This window comes from Ostrinia nubilalis, chromosome 8 (genome assembly GCF_963855985.1).
Source record: "Ostrinia nubilalis chromosome 8, ilOstNubi1.1, whole genome shotgun sequence".
Classification (NCBI taxonomy): domain Eukaryota; kingdom Metazoa; phylum Arthropoda; class Insecta; order Lepidoptera; family Crambidae; genus Ostrinia; species Ostrinia nubilalis.
Genome location: NC_087095.1, coordinates 3229630 through 3248237, shown reverse-complemented (window position 1 = coordinate 3248237; position 18608 = coordinate 3229630). Strand labels below are relative to the sequence as shown.

The 18608-nt window shown below is 36.1% G+C and overlaps 2 protein-coding genes across 4 annotated transcripts in view; both read right to left on the bottom strand.

Moving 5' to 3' along the window:
• Window positions 1-13977, bottom strand: part of LOC135073741 (calcium-activated potassium channel slowpoke) — an 81595-nt gene extending 67618 nt beyond the window's left edge. For all 3 annotated transcript variants that reach the window (XM_063967903.1, XM_063967904.1, XM_063967905.1), the window contains exon 1: window positions 13595-13977. In XM_063967903.1, coding sequence (XP_063823973.1) covers window positions 13595-13909 — 315 coding nt within the window. In that variant the 5' untranslated portion in view covers window positions 13910-13977. The remainder of the gene's footprint in view (window positions 1-13594) is intronic.
• Window positions 13978-16190: 2213 nt separating this feature from the next.
• LOC135074098 (protein CutA homolog) lies at window positions 16191-17661 on the bottom strand. Its single transcript, XM_063968406.1, has 3 exons — window positions 17498-17661; window positions 16974-17131; window positions 16191-16532 (listed from the first exon to the last, which is right to left on the bottom strand). Exons 1-3 carry the CDS (start codon window positions 17610-17612, stop codon window positions 16371-16373), a joined length of 435 nt encoding a protein of 144 aa, XP_063824476.1. The 5' UTR covers window positions 17613-17661; the 3' UTR covers window positions 16191-16370.
• Between the last annotated feature and the right edge of the window lie 947 nt (window positions 17662-18608).

The following is an 18608-nucleotide window of genomic DNA, read 5'->3' as shown; positions in this document are numbered from 1 at the left end:
TTGTTATGGCGACAGACTTAGGTAAGATGGTGGTAGCTAGTCAGGCGGACTTAGAACATCTGGCAGGGAGAGCCTCACATAACCCACTGGTTCCCCCGGGCCAGTGGGTATGCAATTTCATGCGTCCTGACGAAAAAAAAGCCCTACCACCAACCAAAACGAACAGAAAAATCTGCCCCCACTGGGTATCGAACCCGGGACCTCTGCGTCTGAAGCAGGTGGTCTTACCACTAGACCACAGAGGCGGTTAAATTGTATATCGTTGTAATGCTAACATGCCCTGTCAAGATGTGATGATAAGTATTTTGGGACACCTGACACCATAGAAAAAGAAATACAGTCGCATTTTTCGTAGAATCATCATCCAATTAATTAAAAATTTCTCTTCTCGTCAATGAACCCGCGAGGACCCATTCTTAAATAAACAAAAATGAACCTTAATGATAAAGGAGAGCTCTTAGCTGCTCATTAAATGTTCGATTCATTATTAAATTGGACACTCAATAAGACACTTCTGCCACTGGCACTCGGGACACTCGCTAACGAACGAACTGATTTAAATCGAGTTAAATCGGCAAACAACTCGCAAAAACAAACTGGATAATCGATGTTAATACAGGTAGGTAAGTTCTTCAGATGAATGGCCAAATTGGAAACTAAAATAGAAAAATTCTTCACAGAAGTCTTGTGACATCTTTTTTCCTGGAAAATTTTCCTCCAGGTATAAGTAACTGCAAATTCTAGCTGTCATATAGGATTCGATTGGAGGATTGTAATACCAATTCATATACGAAATTGCAAAAACGAATACGACAGCTCTCTAGTGGCTTGGCTTCAAACTAGTGATTTCCAGCCATTTTTTATTTTTCGGAATATTGCCTTTGCCTTGCGTTCCCAAGAGAGCAGCAGTGACAAACTGCAATCGAACTGTGGTCAAAAGGCTGGTAAACAATATTTCTTTCATGGCCGTGATATTTTCCGTTGAAAACTGATATAGGCCTTTAAAAATTCCGTGGAGGTTTCGAGGAATTCGGTTACAAAGTTGATTGCTTTAATTAAAAATTCCGCAGTGTCATCGCGAAACACATATCGTCATTATTGGCATATTTTTATTTGAGTAAATTTTTGAAATAGGTAGGTAGGTACATAGTTGTGTTTATACTTGTAGTTCCCACGTACACATTCTAGTCGTATAAGACTTATATTATATCTCTATAAGGTTTTAAGGTCCTATCGACCATATTAATGAACTATCCAATATAATTTTGAAGTTAAGAATTGAAAATCTTAATCTTCGCGCAACGCAACCACAACAGACAAAGCGTATTTTGTTTAGGCAGTTGTATGTAGTAAAAGAGATCTTGTAACGAAATGTTTTTATAGTCTGTGTTAAAATGTCCTAAAGTTTCAGATTCCTGTCCCTCTGTATCAATACACTACTAATATGTAGTTCTCACCCTTACCGCCTCTCTGTATTTTCAGGTAACGTGCCAACCATTTCACCAATCAATACAGGAATTTCACCATATATCACCCGATTTGGTCAAACGGCCCCAAATCAGAGGTCTAAACAAAAGGCCGTGGTGTAACCCGCCGAGGGGCTATTAAACATTCCGAAGCGAACCTGGGTAGGGCTGCCATGCATCCAGATTTTCCAGATATCGGTGTCGGGATTTTCAGCCTTTTGTCCGATCACTGTCCGACGTACATTTCGTCCCGCAGTTTTACGTGAAATAAATTATGTAGATTTCTGCATCTGTACTATATCTACTTAAACAATTGAATGGTTATTTTCATTGTTTGTTTCAACCAAACGAAGGATTTCCCTGAGGGTTTCCACAACGACCGGTCATGCGCTGTCCGCATCCAGGTGTTTTCCGCAACCTTCACCAGATCGTTGGTCCACCGAGTTCAGATCTTTGGTACATGTACGATTTTTTCTGGAATTTCTAAATTGCCTTGGTAACCCTAGCCAGGGGCCTTTATTTTGGTGCCAAATTGTTTTACCGATACGCACAGGGTTAGGTCCGGTGACGGTCGGCCGCTCGCAAATAAAATATTTGCGGCATTTTTGGACAGCATTGGTTATTGGCTATTGAGGCATGGGACGACTGTAAAGCATTTTGGTCAGGTAAAGATGTTTTTTTAGTGCCATTCTATTATTAAAATGTATTCTTTTTTAAATTATTTCAGAAGTTATTGAACAATTAGGGCCGGTTTCTTTACTTGGAGATAAGTCCAGCCGTACAAAACTTTCTAAGGTATGAACAACATTTTTTTATTTCACACGTTTTGGATTGATTTCGCAAATAAAGTTACCGGTAACCAACAACCTTTCTGTGTTTATCAGTCACTGATGAATTTCCCTACAACAACAGGGAATGTCGTGTTCTTTGCCACCTTAATTGTATATAGTTTTTTTATATTTCCCAATTAACTAATTACGATGGTTTCACTTAATCCTTTATTTCCGATCTTAAAATACTACCTACTAACTCTAACGAGTCGTTAATTTCTGACAGAAATAAACGACCCGAGAAGCGATATAATTGGCGCTAAAATCGTAAGTGCCAGTTTTCCATAACGCAGGTAGTTCTAAAACGAATTTACGGCTTTCTCCTTAAATAGTTTTAACAGCTAGATTTCCAAAATTTTACTTCTTTACTAGATTTGCGAAAAAAAGTATGGAATCACCTTATTTGTTCCAAAAGATCGTAGGAACTAAATGACTAAACCTAGGCGCAGACCATCAACTTTTAGTTGGTCGATAGTTGGGCCCGGTTTTAATTTGTATGAAGAATCGGCCGATGCCAAATCGGTGTAATCTGCGCACTTCCATTCATGACCATACTGATTAACTGCCCGACTAAACTATCCGCCGACAAAAAATCGGTGATCTGCGTCTAGGCTAATAGAAGATAAATAGAAATGGACCATTTTAATGGTAATATTTACTTTAAATTATTGGTACCATAGTACAACATACATAAGCACAACGGGGTAATCATACTATTGCTCGTAAGTAATACATATTACTCGGAAAAAAGTGTTAATACCCTACAATATTTCTCTCACATTACCCTTAACTTACCGAGCTGTTTATAGGCTTAATTAGGTAATAAATGGACTGCTCCACAACGGTCGTAAAAACCAAATGAGACCAGTAAGCATCCCAATGAGTTAAGTAACAATTTGCAACGCCATTAATTTGATTACCAACCTTTTTATTATGTTGCGACTTAACTAATAAAGCAGATCGCCATCGCCGGCGCGATCGTTAGCCAATGACAGGTCGCGCGATCCATCATGACAGTCCGTGCGACCCATCATGACAGTCCGCGCGACCTGTCATTGGCCGAGTCAGTACCTGAGGTATGGGAGGGTGTTTCTAAGACGTTAAACGTCAGCGAGACTTCTACAGGGTGTCCCAAAATTTGCACGGCCGTCACACTGACACCAGAGGTAAATGAGTAAGTAGTATGTCCATTTTTAAAAATAACTAATAATTATGATCAAAATTCATCAAACTTTTCTATGGACATGAATAAATAAAATTGTAACTGTGATGGTGCAACTCAGCCTTATTCATATTTTCCTTGAGTTCGATATATTTTTTTGCCCAGATCTTTCATAAAACTACTCCAGAGAAGATATTAATCAACCAAATAAAACTGAAAATAAAATAAACAGAGCGTGTCCATTTTGGCTAGATGCCTAACGATATTATAATTGCTTTTGTTTGTATCGCTCTCCCATCAACATTCTTATGTATATGATAAATTAATTGAACGTACCTACCTATCAGTCCTTTGTTTCCCCTTAATTATTTTTACCGTTTTACCAAGTTATTACATAATAGTAAAAGAACTTAATTAATTCCTACGTAGCTTTATCACTGTCATTAAGATAGCAACAAATTAGGTATTTTTTTGGCTTTTGTCCGTTGCTTCGCCCGTGTGAAATTCAGTATGGCATAGATCGTTATAAATTATAGCCTAAATTATTAAATTTTAGTTTTTAAGTCATTTTAAGTTATTGTATTATTATAAAATTTATTCTCCAGTATTAAAGTAAAATAAGATTGCCTAAATGTTATTGTGATGTAAAAACAATAACACTGTAAAGTTTCATCAAAATCCGTTCATCCTGGACGATAAAAAGTAGACTTCTGCGATAACGGAGCGGTGCTGCGGGAGGTATGACAGTACACAATTTTATTTGAAACAACTGAAAGAAAGATAAAAAAAATATATTTGACAACTTAAAAAAAAGGGCAATATAAAAATACAATTATAAAAAAAAAAGTACAAAGACAATGAAGAGAAAAGAGAAAAAAGAAATGTTGCCAAAGAGGTTCAGTATCATCTTGACAGTTGACATTTTACTGCCAAGTGCCAAGACACTGGTTTTCAGTGGGTACCTTGTACGCAGGGGCAAAAAGAATGTAATAAATTAAAAAAAAAATATAAACTCAAATCAATTAAAATTCACCTGAAGTCTCACTGACGTTTAACAAGTCGAACTTTAACTTCGAACTCCTCCTATGTTCTTCTGATTAATTTCGTTGCGGGTCCAATGACAGTTTAACTTTCCCCGGCACAAACTTGGCCTTCATTGGTTGGGTTTTTATTGGCGGTCAAGCTGTAGATCCTGGCTACACAGGAGTTGCAGAGCTGGGAACGAGAGGTGGGAATAGTCCCGTGACGTTTAACAAAAAAAAGCGTGCTAAAACACTCCTTAATGAAGCGATATTCCTGTAAAATGTATTTTTAAAGTGCGCAATACGATGGATGCGTGCGCCCTGTTCTAACAGGTTGTAGAACCAACCTGTTATACCTCGTAACTTAACAAGACCTGTATTACAGGTCTTGTCGAGAGATGTCGAGTTCTAATTTTTTAGGACCTATCTCATGCCTCCTTCCCTTAATAAATAGATATTTAGTTACCTAGGTAGGTTGTTTGTAGAAATTTAAAATTAATCGATTCTTTCCAAATTGTAGCTAGCTTTCTGAATTAAGAAACACAGTCAAACGAACCCTGATCCAAAAATACTCCTTATTCGAAAAACAATAATATTATTATCAAAGGCTAAAATATTTTCTTTGACACCTCAAACACAATAATTCCATTAACACGTTCGATGTCCGCTGAATTGTTAAAGCCTTCTATTCTGGAATGTAGGTTGAAACGTTCCATTTCCACTTTTGTACCTGAAGGCTGTCTGACCTTTGAAATGTAGGTCTGTAGCTATTTCGAAGTTCCAGGTCCGTATCGGAAAGGAAGCAAGGTTACGCCAGATAGAGGGTAGATAATTGAAATAGACCAAAATGGAACCTAAAACTTACATCGGAATCTATTTTACATACGGTGGGAGATAGCGTTGAAACCTGGAACTAAGTGGGGCAAGGCCATTTTAAATGTATATAAATAGGTTAAATAATTAAGATAAACATAGAAAATGCTGAAACGCTGTATGATGATAACACACTGTGTGATATTATAGGGCATTGGGTTGTATTTTTTTAGTTACATGTTAGAAAATATTTTATTCTAATGTCAGTTTATCATCAACCTAATAAACGTAATGCGCAATTTTTTTTCTAACAAACTCCGTGTATCTATCCACAATAAAATAAATTAGGATAGGATTTATTTATTTCTATTTACTCAATATATTCATAAATGCCACATAAATTGACACAATAAGGCGAACTTTTATTGTGTGAACTTTAAACTTTAATACGAGTATGTGTCATTTATTTCTTATTGTAAAATTAGTTATATCTACAACGCATATTATGTTGTCAAGCGCTTTTGCTTTTACCTTTTTACTTTTTCCGCCAAAGCTCACCGCTTTTCAAAAGTCGCTGATGCTTTTAAAAGCTCATTGGTAGTAAAAGCTAGTGCAGAAGGCACTGGCATTTTGTGTGTACAGACCGTGAAAATGTAATGTAATTATTAACTTTTCAACGGCACGCGAACCACTTGGGACCCGTTGGAAGTGCGCAGTACACCAACTAGGACAATAGTGCTCGGTGAAAAATTTATACCATTATGCAGTTCAGACTTCAGGTGACTTAAAGTTTTAACTGCATCTGTGCTGATATCGTGAAGACGTAAGGAAGAATATGCTTAGAGAGGATTCTTTACACTTGCAAAATTCTAATCCGAACATCGATTATCTGGATATCCGATTATCCGGGCTCATTCTTCCGGGCTCTAAATACTGATTTAGGGCCAGGCCAGAACCCATCAATACGGCCACCGTAACACGGTACAACGTTGTCTTGGTTCATTGTTAAAACGAATGGCCAACCCAATGGTCTAACTAAATGATAATATGTATGTATGTTAATATGACCCTTTCTACTATAATAAAAAGTTCATTATTGTTAGATTTGACTTTGTAATCGATTATCCGGGTTTTCGATTATGCCGAATACCCGTGGTTTGCTTTGATCGTAAGAGTATACATAATAATATCGAGATCTGTCACAAAAACATTTTAACAAAAAGATAAGGATCTTACACTTTTTTAAATCAGAAATTACCTGATATATGTCTATTAATAAATAAAACTTTTTATTTGCGCTCAGTCGCTAGGTCATTTTGATATTATTAAAAGTGGATACTTTTATTAAATTAATAAGAAGGCAGTGACAAGACAAGATCCTGCATGTTTACAATCAAAATAGATAATAATGAAACATTTTGCTAGATAAATGGTCTAGAACATGTCTTTAAATCTTATTATTATATCCTAATTTTTCAATCATGCCAAAAGAAAGTTAGCACATTAATTTTCAACCGACTTCAAAAAAGGAGGAGGTTCTCAATTCGACCCGTATGTTTTTTTTTTTTTTTTCTATGTTTGTTACGCGATAACTCCGCCAATTATGAACCGATTTGAACAAATCTTTTTTCGGCGTATAGGTAATACCTCAAGGGTGGTCCCATTTAAATTGAATAATAAAAAAAACAACCCCCAAGGGTGGAAAATTGGGGATGAACTTTTTTATACGCAATATCTCCGCCGATTATAAACCAATTTGAACGATTATTTTTTTGTTGAATAGGTATTATCAAAAGGGTGGTTTCATGCGAATTTGAAGAAAATATTTCACCCCCAAGGGTGGAAAATTGGGGATGAACTTTTTTATACGCAATATCTCCGCCGATTATGAACCAATTTTTTTTGGTCTCAGTGTACTGCCTACCTTCAGTGGTAACATCAAGGTAATAATTAGTTAACTAAAAAGCAAGAAATAAGTAAAATTTTATAAAAAAAAATAAAACCGACTCCAAAAAACCTACACTAAAACGTAGAAAAATAATTACTAATTACCTACTTATTTATTAGGACGAATTATTAATATTTATGTAGGTATACCATGATTGATACTTTTGGAGTCGGTGCAGGCAAACTTTACATGTTTCATAATCTTGGCACCGACTCCAGAAGTATCAATCATGGTATACCTACATAAATATTAATAATTCGTCCTAATAAATAAGTAGGTAATTAGTAATTATTTTTCTACGTTTTAGTGTACGTTTTTTGGAGTCGGTTTTATTTTTTTTTATAAAATTTTACTTATCAATCAATAATATTGACATGTTATCATCGTTTTCCTATTATTGATTTTGGCCAGGAATGGTAAACAATAACGTCATGGTTTCATAAGTGTTCATGAAAAATGGAAATATAAGCTTTTTGCTTTTTCTTATTACGTATGTGAATTCATTAAGCTGTGATCATAACCATAATAACATCCAACATGTCTCGCTAATTAAGTCCCGTTTCTTGACTGAAATAAAATTTGACTGAATTATTTCAATGTTTTTTTCTTGGCTGCAAGCGGCAGCCTTTACACAAAATGCAAATAAATATTTGTTACACCCTGTATATTCAATTGGCGTCTAATCCATCGCACTAGTGCACCCATTAAGCTGCGAACCCGACAAAATGGGGCAATAAACGGTCCCATTCCACCGCGACACTACTCTGGTTAAAATGTAATTCAATTCCATGCATGTAAATTTTATGAACCCACGTTATTCGTGGGAATTAGATTCGTGAGGTGATATATTTAGGATGCAGTTTGCTTTGTGCAGATTTTATGGAAAGCTAGATCTTTCCATGATAATAGTACGTGATAAAATTGTGTGATTCATGAAAATATCGTGGAAAATTGGATCAAAGGAAAATGTAGGCAATGCCGCCTGGGCTGGTGGTTTTTATCTAGGGCTATATGTTAAATTGTGGTCTAGGTTCGACAATAATGTAAGCGTCATTATGTTTATGTATTTTATACTACTACATATTATGTATTATCTGTTGTGTATTAAGGATTTGGATGGCTGAATTATTTTATTGGTTTTACTGTGAACACTATACGCACAGTACATAAATCTCATATACAGGGTGTTTCTTGTAAGGTGTCAAGCCGAAGGCAGGTGATAGGTGAGGACTAGACCTATCGATTTCACCCCCATGTAAGTTCTACGATTTTTCGTAGTTTAGAAGTTATCGTTAATTTTGTGATTTTTTCAAATTTCATGACCTAGTGGCTTAATATTTTTTTTATCTTTTTTTTGGGTTGACTTTTCTCACATTTCTTTTTTTTGACAGATTCCCTATTAGTTGCAGATATTTGAAAAAAATAATCACCTTCCTATCTTTGATGCAAGATACAAAATTTTTGCTAGAAACATAAAAAATATGCTTTTAGCAGAACATTCTAAAATTTTCAATTGAAATGTATAAGAAAAAAAAATCATTTCCATAGGTCCAAAATAATTTTAAAAGCTGCGCAGTTTTCTAAACTTTCATAATAACACAAAAAAACATGTACTTAATAGGCCATTATTTTCTGTAATCGCTCCACTAAAGTGGTAAGTCGGAGATTCCGTTACATGTTTTTGACTTTCTTAGGACTAAGTAATATTTGCAATCCCCTAAAAACTTAGTCTACATAACGTAAACACGTTATGTAGAACACATTTAGAGACAATAACTGAAAAGTTTTTTTTAATCCACAACGTGGAAGCTCTTGCTCTTCATGTGGTATACAAAAGGGAATATGAAAATTTTGATGATAAACCATATTAGAATGCAAGAAGCTTTTGTAAATTTACGAATAATTGATTTGCGTCGTTGTCGAATGTGCATTCAGGTCAGCGACGGACATTTTGAACATTTACTTTAAATTAAATCATTACACCCTTTTTTGCTCTCTCTCTCTCTCTCTCTCTCTCACAGACACACACACACGTACACACACACGCGCGCGCGCACACACACACACACACAAACACACACACACACACAAACTCTTTCTCTTTCCTTTCACACTCTAATAGGTAGGTATATCAAATTTAATCGTAAAGTAACAATCACCACTGTGGTCTAGTGGTAAGACTACCTATTTAGGACAGCCAATTCCTCTGTGGTTTAGGATTCCGGGTGAAGCTCGCTGATCATCCAGCAGTTTCCAACTTTCCATCAGGTCAGATGAAGGGCAAGAGCTTCCTCGTTGTGGATAAAAAATGTTCTGTTCAGTTATTGTCTCTAAACGTGTTCTACGTAACGTACACTTAGTGGATTGCAAACATTAGTTAGTCCTAAGAAAGTCAAAAACATGTAACGGAACATGGACTTACTACTTTAGTAGAGCGATTACAGAAAATAATGGCCTATTAAGTACATGTTTTTTTGTATTATTATGAAAGTTTAGAAAACTGCGCAGTTTTTAAAATTATTTTGGACCTATGGAAATTCTTTTTTTTTCTCATACATTTCAGTTGAAAATTTTAGAATGTTCTGCTAAAAGCATATTTTTTATGTTTCTAGCAAAAATTTTTTATCTTGCATCAAAGATAGGAAGGTGATTATTTTTTTCAAATATCTGCAACTAATAGGGAATCTGTCAAAAAAAAAGAAATGTGAGAAAAGTCAACCCAAAAAAAAGATAAAAAAAAAATTAAGCCACTAGGTCATGAAATTTGAAAAAATCACAAAATTAACGATAACTTCTAAACTACGAAAAATCGTAGAACATACATGGGGGTGAAATCGATAGGTCTAGTCCTCACCTATCACCTGCCTTCGGCTTGACACCTTACAAGAAACACCCTGTAGATGTTTACCTACCTACTAAAAGGTATTATTATTAACTTATTAACTTAACACACAAATTTTAAATGTTATTTTTATTTTTTAAATTGCTATGACAAGAATGTCAGACTTATTAACATCATTAATGAGTTTTCTTAATTGTACAACACAATAAACGGTATAAGGTACGTATCTCAGCCTCTGGCTAGATTATGTCGACTCTACGAGGATTACAGTCTTCGCTTCTCTGACCTTGACATCTTCAACTCTAACCCGCGTCGTTTCAGAATGGCTTTAAAAGACATCCTCAAGAATATCCCTAGACCCTAATTTTATTATTTTTACCCTAACCTAATTATTAATATCAATAGTATAAGTAATTTTTACTAACCCTATAAGTCTGCTTCTCATTACTAGCATGCCGTGGAAACACGTTATAGGATTACTATCTTGCTTAACACCATTGTAAATTTAGTATTAATCTAACCAAATGATGTAATCTGTTGTGTTTTCCAATAAAATAAAATAAAATAAAAATAAAATAAAATAAAGTATCTCTTAAAACAAAACATAATTAAATTAGTTGAATAGTTGGCATCGGTCCTACTGACTGTTTGGTTTAAAAACATTCAGTAAAATAAATATAAATATTATCGTAAAGCTTTTACAGTGTATAAAACCCATTGAATGAGCAGTAAATAGTAAACTTTATAGTAAAATCTGTACATTGAATGTGTAACTGAAATTGAGAGTTTATTTACTAACAAACTGTAGTAGCATTTCCAGGTATTCAGCTGACCTCTACGAGATGAGAATTACAGGATATCAAGCGCATTGTAAATTTGTAACTTAAGCCTAGTTGTTATGGGTGTAGGTATTAAAATTGAGGGTGCAGCGTGCTATCATTCACGTAGCAAATCAATGGTAACGAGGGGGATGTACTTGAACGAGGGGTGGGGTAGTACATCGATACGGAAGTGGGTCACGGTCCGCGCCGCCCAGCGAGCGATATCGGATGGGCGGGCGGTAATCCCGCCGCGTTGTTTTGGTGGTGAGGATTAGATTGGTATTGGTTTGAAGTCGATTCGATTAGGGTTTTCGTAATGGTTTTACAAGCTGCGCTTGGTGACTGCGACTGGCGTTTCGTGTTTGATGAGGGGCAATGTGAATGTAACAATCGATGCGATCTCTCGTTGAACTTGACTTTGGTGTTCTAACGAAGGAAAGAATTCTTGAGAAAGCTTTTTTAAATAGAAATAATATTTATACTTTCAGTTATGTAATAAACTCATAGGGCTATTTAGAGGAAACTTTACAAACTGGAGTTAATTGTTTAAAACGTAGATGCTTCTGTCGTTTTTTGGTTATAAATTAAGGCGATGTTATGCTTTATGAATTCACATTTTGTCGTATGAAGATTTTTATTCTAACATGCTTTTCAGCACCAAAATGAGACAAGATAATACCATACGTCGAGTGTCGCGTTATATTACAGTAATATGATTTTTCATTCTTTCTACGAGTAGGTAGGTATCAAACAATAAAATATTATTTACTAGCTTTTGCCCGCGGCTTCACCCGCGTGAAATTTAGTTTGTCACAGATCGTCATAAATTATAGTCTATATGTTATTCTGGATTATAAACAATAATACTGTAAAGTTTCATAAAAATCCGTTCAGTAGTTTTTGCGTGAAAGAGTAACAAACATCCAGACATCCAAACTTTCGCATTTATAATATTAGTAGGATTAGAATAACCTGTTTATATTCTATAGTACCTATTCAAAGTACGTGACCCTTATTTATTATAATAATTGCTACATTACAACAGACACAACTAAGCAAAAGATTACCTAAACGCCACTCAGTTTTCAAGAAAACCTCGGCCTAGCAACAACACTGCGATAAAATAGCATCATCATTTTATTTCTTCATTTCTCCAATTCCCCTGGTTCTTGGGATGAACCAATCCTCCGAGTGCCTTTGGGGTTATATTCTCTATCCGACGTCCAATCGAAAAGCTATGGACGGTTTGGTTAAGTAATATTGTAGGCTGGGTTACACCATCTGACTTTAACTTTAACAAACGTCAAGTCTATCAAACTCCATACAAAAACACCGATGGTTATAGTCATGGTTAAAATAAAGTGGTGCAACTCAGCCTTAGGTTTGATGCCACAAACTTATTAATACGAGTAAGTTCTAATCTTAATTGTTGAATTGATTTATCCTTAAGGTTAACTGGAGGAGAATGCCGAAGGGCATTAAGTTCGCCTTATGTACTGTGTTTTGTGCCTATAAAATGTAAATAAATAAATATGAATTAATATGTATTAACATGGTTCTTTAGAATAGCGATGAGGAAAATATTAATTAATTAATTGTATGTTCAAACCCGAAATAAAAATTTAACTCATTATTTTTATCCCTATAAATATACGACAGACACTAATTAAGTTGCATTTGGTTACATTTTGTGGTTGAAAATGATACAGCAACAAAAACATTACATACAGAACTACAATGAAATCTAGTCTCTAATTATTAATTCGTAGGGATAATTTGTAGGCGGTAGGCATTACCTTACCACCCACATAATTACACCCGATAGTAAGGTATTCGTACTAGTCAATACTAAGAAAATCGAATTATTTATGTACAGACTAGGTATACATTTTTCTTTTATAATCGAATCTATTACAACTAGGTACATAATATTCTAGAATACTTCTAATCTAGAATTCTAAAATGCAGCAGAATACTCAATAGAATGAGGGTAGCGCATGAAATGACATGGGAGACAAAATTATGATAAACCACAGGGCACTATGTGACGTCAGAGAAATGTGCCCAAATATCATGGCAGGGTGGATGACCACGACTGACGTCACCGCCTTACCCTCTTTCCCAAGTGTCAAATCTACGAAAGTGCTCGCAAATTAAATGCCCCACAAAAAAAGCTATGTTTACATTATAGCGTAGGTGGGACAGGCACTTGTATTGTAAGGGTTTGCTATGATGAATTAGCTCTCAACGTGGCATGACGGGAATGTAGAAACGCTTTTAATGTGTTTTCTTAGTACTGTATACGTGGTAGTCGTTTAGACTCCGCCTTATGTTTGTCTTGCGCAATGGAGATAGAGGGTTATTTTATTGGAATTTTTTTACTTGATCGTAGATATTTCGATGACAGCTACACTTAAAATGGTTTCTTTACATGAACGTTTTCAAGTCGGTATCGAGTAATAGGTCTGAGGTGGATACCCTCATCTATCTTTTCATTGAAACAGTTAATTGATCGTTTCTATTTATCTCACTACAGGGTAGGTTCGAGCAACAAGGTTTTGATTCTAATCATGTGGATAGGGCGGTGTTTACGTGACCGAACTGATGCTACCGCTAACCAACTAACTAGAACTACTGGGTTTTACAGGGGTTTGTGATGACCAAAGATCAAAATAGGTGGAGGTACTCACCAGTATTCGTCCGGTGGTGGTTTGACCGGAGATGAGTTCGCCGGCCCAGTCCTTGGCCTCGGTCATGAAGGTGCCCTCGAACTCCTGTTTGCCCTGCCGCGCCGCCTTCTGCTCCTTCTGCTTGGGATCGTTCGGCGCGAGCTCCGGCTCCTTGCGGCAGCAGACGAACGCGCACGCGCGCCATACCAGCACCACCAGCAGGCCCGCGAGGAAAGTGAAGATCGACGACAGGAGGAAGCACCACCATTTTCGGACACTGAGGCAGTCATCTTCAGGGATCGACGCGGTAGTCGCCTCTTCCTCGGACGAAGCCATTCCCCGAAGGCGCGAGGCATCCAGTCAGGCGCGCCATGCACTTCGAAGGCGCGGGCGCTCGCACGCCGGTCCGCGCGCGACTGAGCTCGCTCGTCCCGCCCCGCCCCGCGCGGTCGATGCCGCCGGATCGATCCGCGCAAGCGTGCCGCCGCCGCACTACCGACCCGAGCGGCTCATGCTAACTTCTCTTCTCTTCTACGCTGAGGCTGGCCCGTCACCGAGCCAAGGAAACATATCTTCTGTCGACTACCACTCGTACAGCCATTACTTCTTTGCACTCCTCTATCCTGGGATGGCGGTGGACGCGCGGGAGGTCGAAGCTTCAGCGCCCCGTTCGTAGCGCTACGCCGCCCTGACTGCGTCGCTACGAAACTCGTAGTCGCTACGCGCGCTACGATTGGCCGATGGAATGGGGATGCGAACTTGCGGCGCGACCGACTTACGAAGTGATCGTTTTCTTTTTTTCCCCTTTTTTATTAAACTTTGTCGTAGTTACCGTTTATGTGGAAAATGGGTAAACAAATTTATTTGCTGTTACGAGTACATTCAAAGAAAATATCAGATAAAAACATGAATCGAGTAGGTAATTGGACAAATACCATGAAGAAAAGTAATTCGCAATCTAGATGGCGCTATCGGAATGTACTCAAATAAATATACATACATGTATGTAGCCATTGTAGATAGGCATATGAGTTTCTAGAGTCAAGGACGTGTGGTATGTTCATTATAATATGATGACGCAAATCTTCTATGTTGTTGTTTATGACTACGAGCAAAAGGGATATATTAATTAAGTTTTATTTGAATCAGTGTTTAGTACAATAAAAATGCATGACTTACTGGTCGTTAGATTAAAAGAGTACTAACCAAGGTACTAACTAAACACCATACATTTTAGTTATACAACTATACTAATATTTTGGCGATTGTTTATAAACAAACTAGCACAGTTATCTTTTTTCCGGCGTAGCGAATTTGCTACGAATTGCTACCAAATATCCGCTACGACGACTACGGGAAGTGACTACGAATTTTCGTAGCATCTAACCCCTATAGGATTCTTCTATGCAAGTAACACTCGTAGAGACTCGTTTGTCTTTGAAAATATCACGGTTTAATCGAAATTAACGTTTAATGGAATATAACTACATGAGCGCTGTTGACATACATTAGTTTTCTACATTTGATATTTCTATTAATAGATTTATGAGAAGATTCGACCGAATTCGACTGAATTCTTCAAGTGATGACCACGTCAAAATATTATCTTTTATTTTTGTTACTAATGTAATTTAAATGAACACCAGTTTTGGGAATTGTTAATAAATGGGCAAATAATGGGCATTATAGCTCTACTAGACTGCAACTTTTTGCAGCGATACAAACGCGCGTTTGACAGCCGCGTGATTGCATCGCTGTTAGTGAGAATTTAATATACGATGGTATCGAGCAATACTAAAGGTCATAGCACGCTTATCACCCCGGAAAGGGATCACGTATCGCCTTTCGCCGTGAAGCGATGCGTTTACGTTGCGGTGCGGATAAGGGTGCGTTGGAGTACGGAACATCATACAAAAAATACTGATCGTCTCGAGTTGATACGGTTTCGATCCATTTCCGAGTTGATAAGTGTGCTTCGACTTTTAATCGGATTTGGATTGATGCAAAAAGTCGTAGTTTATGACGTACAAAGTATTAGTTTACAAAACTTACGTCCGTATTCACTAACGATAATGCGTGAATGAAGTAGCAAATCGAACGCACAGCGTTGAATAGAGCTCTGTGATTGGTTCGTGTGTCACCCTGTGCGTCCACGCGCACTGTGAGTTAGTAATAGGCATTGGATAGTTCTACTTAATGCAGTACTTACAGTGAGCAAATGCGTGATGGTGTCGATTTAAATGTTTAATAGACTGCATAGTCGTGATTGGGGAAACCTTTCCAGCAGAGGATGGCTTTTGGTTGAAACTAATGCCCGTTTTCACCATCAATCCCTAATGTTTAAGTGATCCCTATGAAAACAAAATTCATATTATGTTACCATAGGGGGTCACTTAACAATTAGGGATTGATGGTGAAAATGGGCATAAGAGATGTACCTATAAGTTTGCAGTAGAAGTGTACAACAAAAGCTACTAATCAGACAAAAGGGGGCGATTCTGGCATTCAAAGATCAAATTGTAAAACTACTTAATGGAAATTATGTATTGTAAAAAAAACAGTAAGACTTGAGTTCTTTTACGCCTTTATAGTCTAGCTAGAATCATTTGAGACAAAATATGTTTTAAAATAATTTTATTTACTAAAACTGATGTGTATTTTGAGTATGTAATATTACACGTAGTTTTTTGAGGACACGTCATACATAATAAATGCACATTATGTACTTAATGTAATAGTAATAAATAACATTTTATAATCAAAAGCAACACTTAGCACTAAATAAAATAGTCTTAATTTAATTTTCTGGCACAGAGTCCCCGATCCACTTCAAATATGGTGGGTTTCCATTCTTAATGGGCAATGAGATCACTTCACATACTTCATAAGGATGATTGGCTCGTACGAAATCTGTGAGTTTGTCCACTTGAGTGGTCCTTGTTTTGATCATCAGCAACGCCTGAGGATAAAGAGAAATAGTCATAAATTATATAATTATAAAAGCTGAAGTTGCAATTTATTTCATGAGAACAGAACCTATGACTCTTTGAAATGTAATTTAAGTACAGTGTACAGAATATGAGACCATAATTGTTGCAATAATTAAGGCCGAGTTGCACCACCTAACTTCGATAGTAACTTTGTCAATAACCAATGTTTTTTGAATAGAGATTGACATAATATTTTTGATGTTTGTTAAAGTTAAAGTAAGATGGTGTAACCCAGCTTTAAATAGTAAAATTATTAAATTATGTTTTTATAGTAACTTGAATACTGGCAAAGAATATCTTTCAGAAAATTTAAAGTTTGATTTGACTATTTAGATAGGTCATAGGTCATTCCAGCGCTCATGACTTTTAAGGGCACATGCATTAGTATGGTGATTTCTTTGAGATAGTACCTCACTGTCTTCGTTGATCTCATCTTTCCACTCGTAAATAGAAGTGACTTGTGGTATGATGTTCACACAGGCAGCCAATTTGTTCTTCACCAATCCGTGGCCTATAGTCTTTCCGACCTCTGTGTTTGGTACCGTCACGTAAGCTACGGAGTATTTATCTGAAACATGAAAATACTTATTTTGAGTTCCAATTACAACGGTACCTACTTAGTACATCAATCTAAGCATTGTAGTATCTTCTGTAGTTGTAGTAAACGCTATATTATAAAAAAAATGTATGGTCAGGGCACAGAATAATATTAAGTAGGCTGGAAGGCTGCTTTTGTCTTCACATGAGAATTGAATGTTTTGTCTCAGTCTGGTAAGTAATAATTTCAAAATATAAATTAAATGTAAAATAGCACAGAAGTTAAGTGAGTAGGTTAGATTAGGTAATAGAATTTCAGGGAACTGTAACGCTGTGAGCACAATAATAACATTCGGCAAATGTGAATGTAGAATATTCCTTTGACAATTTAACTTACCTGCCTCGATACTTCCAGATTCAGACGACATGTTGGCGTATCCTAGGGCGAAATACGGTCTAATAACAGTTATACACAAAGCCAATACCGTATTTTTGGATAAGTTTTTGAGCATTTTTTCACAATATTTTGGCAAACGCGTTCTGTTTTTGCACCGACTTGATGACAGCTGTCAATTTGGTTATGTCAAATTTGACATTTGCGTTTCGTTTCCGGAGTTGATTCTGCATGTTATTTCTGACTAAAAATTGAATTATAAAAAACTTGTCTGTTTAAAAATCACAGTAATTTTAAGTTTGCGATTTCCTATTCAATTTTCTTTAGTTGACTGAAAGATAATGGATTTTTTTTAGTTCAAAATTACAATCAGAATTGGAACCCAGCTAAGAACTTTTACTTTTATGCTGAGTTGATCCACCTTCATTTAATCGCGACTTTAACGTTAACCGGTGTTTTTGTATAGAGTTTGAAAGATTTTTGACGTTTGTTGATGGTGTATTAACCCAGCCTTTATATCCGTACCGCGCGGGAATAACTTGACATCTCGACCTGCACTTTTTTTTTTTTATTAGCTTAAACGCTTCCTCTACCTTATACCCTACTGGTATAAAAAACTCAACTCGAAATACCCAAAAATACTTGAAATACAGCTCTTGTTCATAAGTAAATATCTACAATTTAGGCAATAAATATTTGACATAACGATATATCCAATTAATATTATTCGTACAAACATTTATATTTCGATTTATCAATGTATGTCAGAACATGTATTTATTAATATCTCGACTTATACATTTATGGATTTTCGTTTTTAATTTGACAAAAACAGTTATCAAGTTATGATCCCCTCTGAGTACTAAACACATCCATGATATGTGCAGTTGTCTAGTTATGCACGCTGTCAAGAGTTTGGATATTTGGAGTTATCCAGCTATTACCTTCGTATAATCATATTTTTATATGTGTCATTAGCAGTTGTTAAAATATAACATTGTTAGCTTTATATATTTTTTACTTATCAAAGCGTTAATTATTACTTTTATTACTATTTTCAATAGTTTAAAACTAAATTAACGTTTAAATAGCAAGTTGAAAGTAGAAGGATATG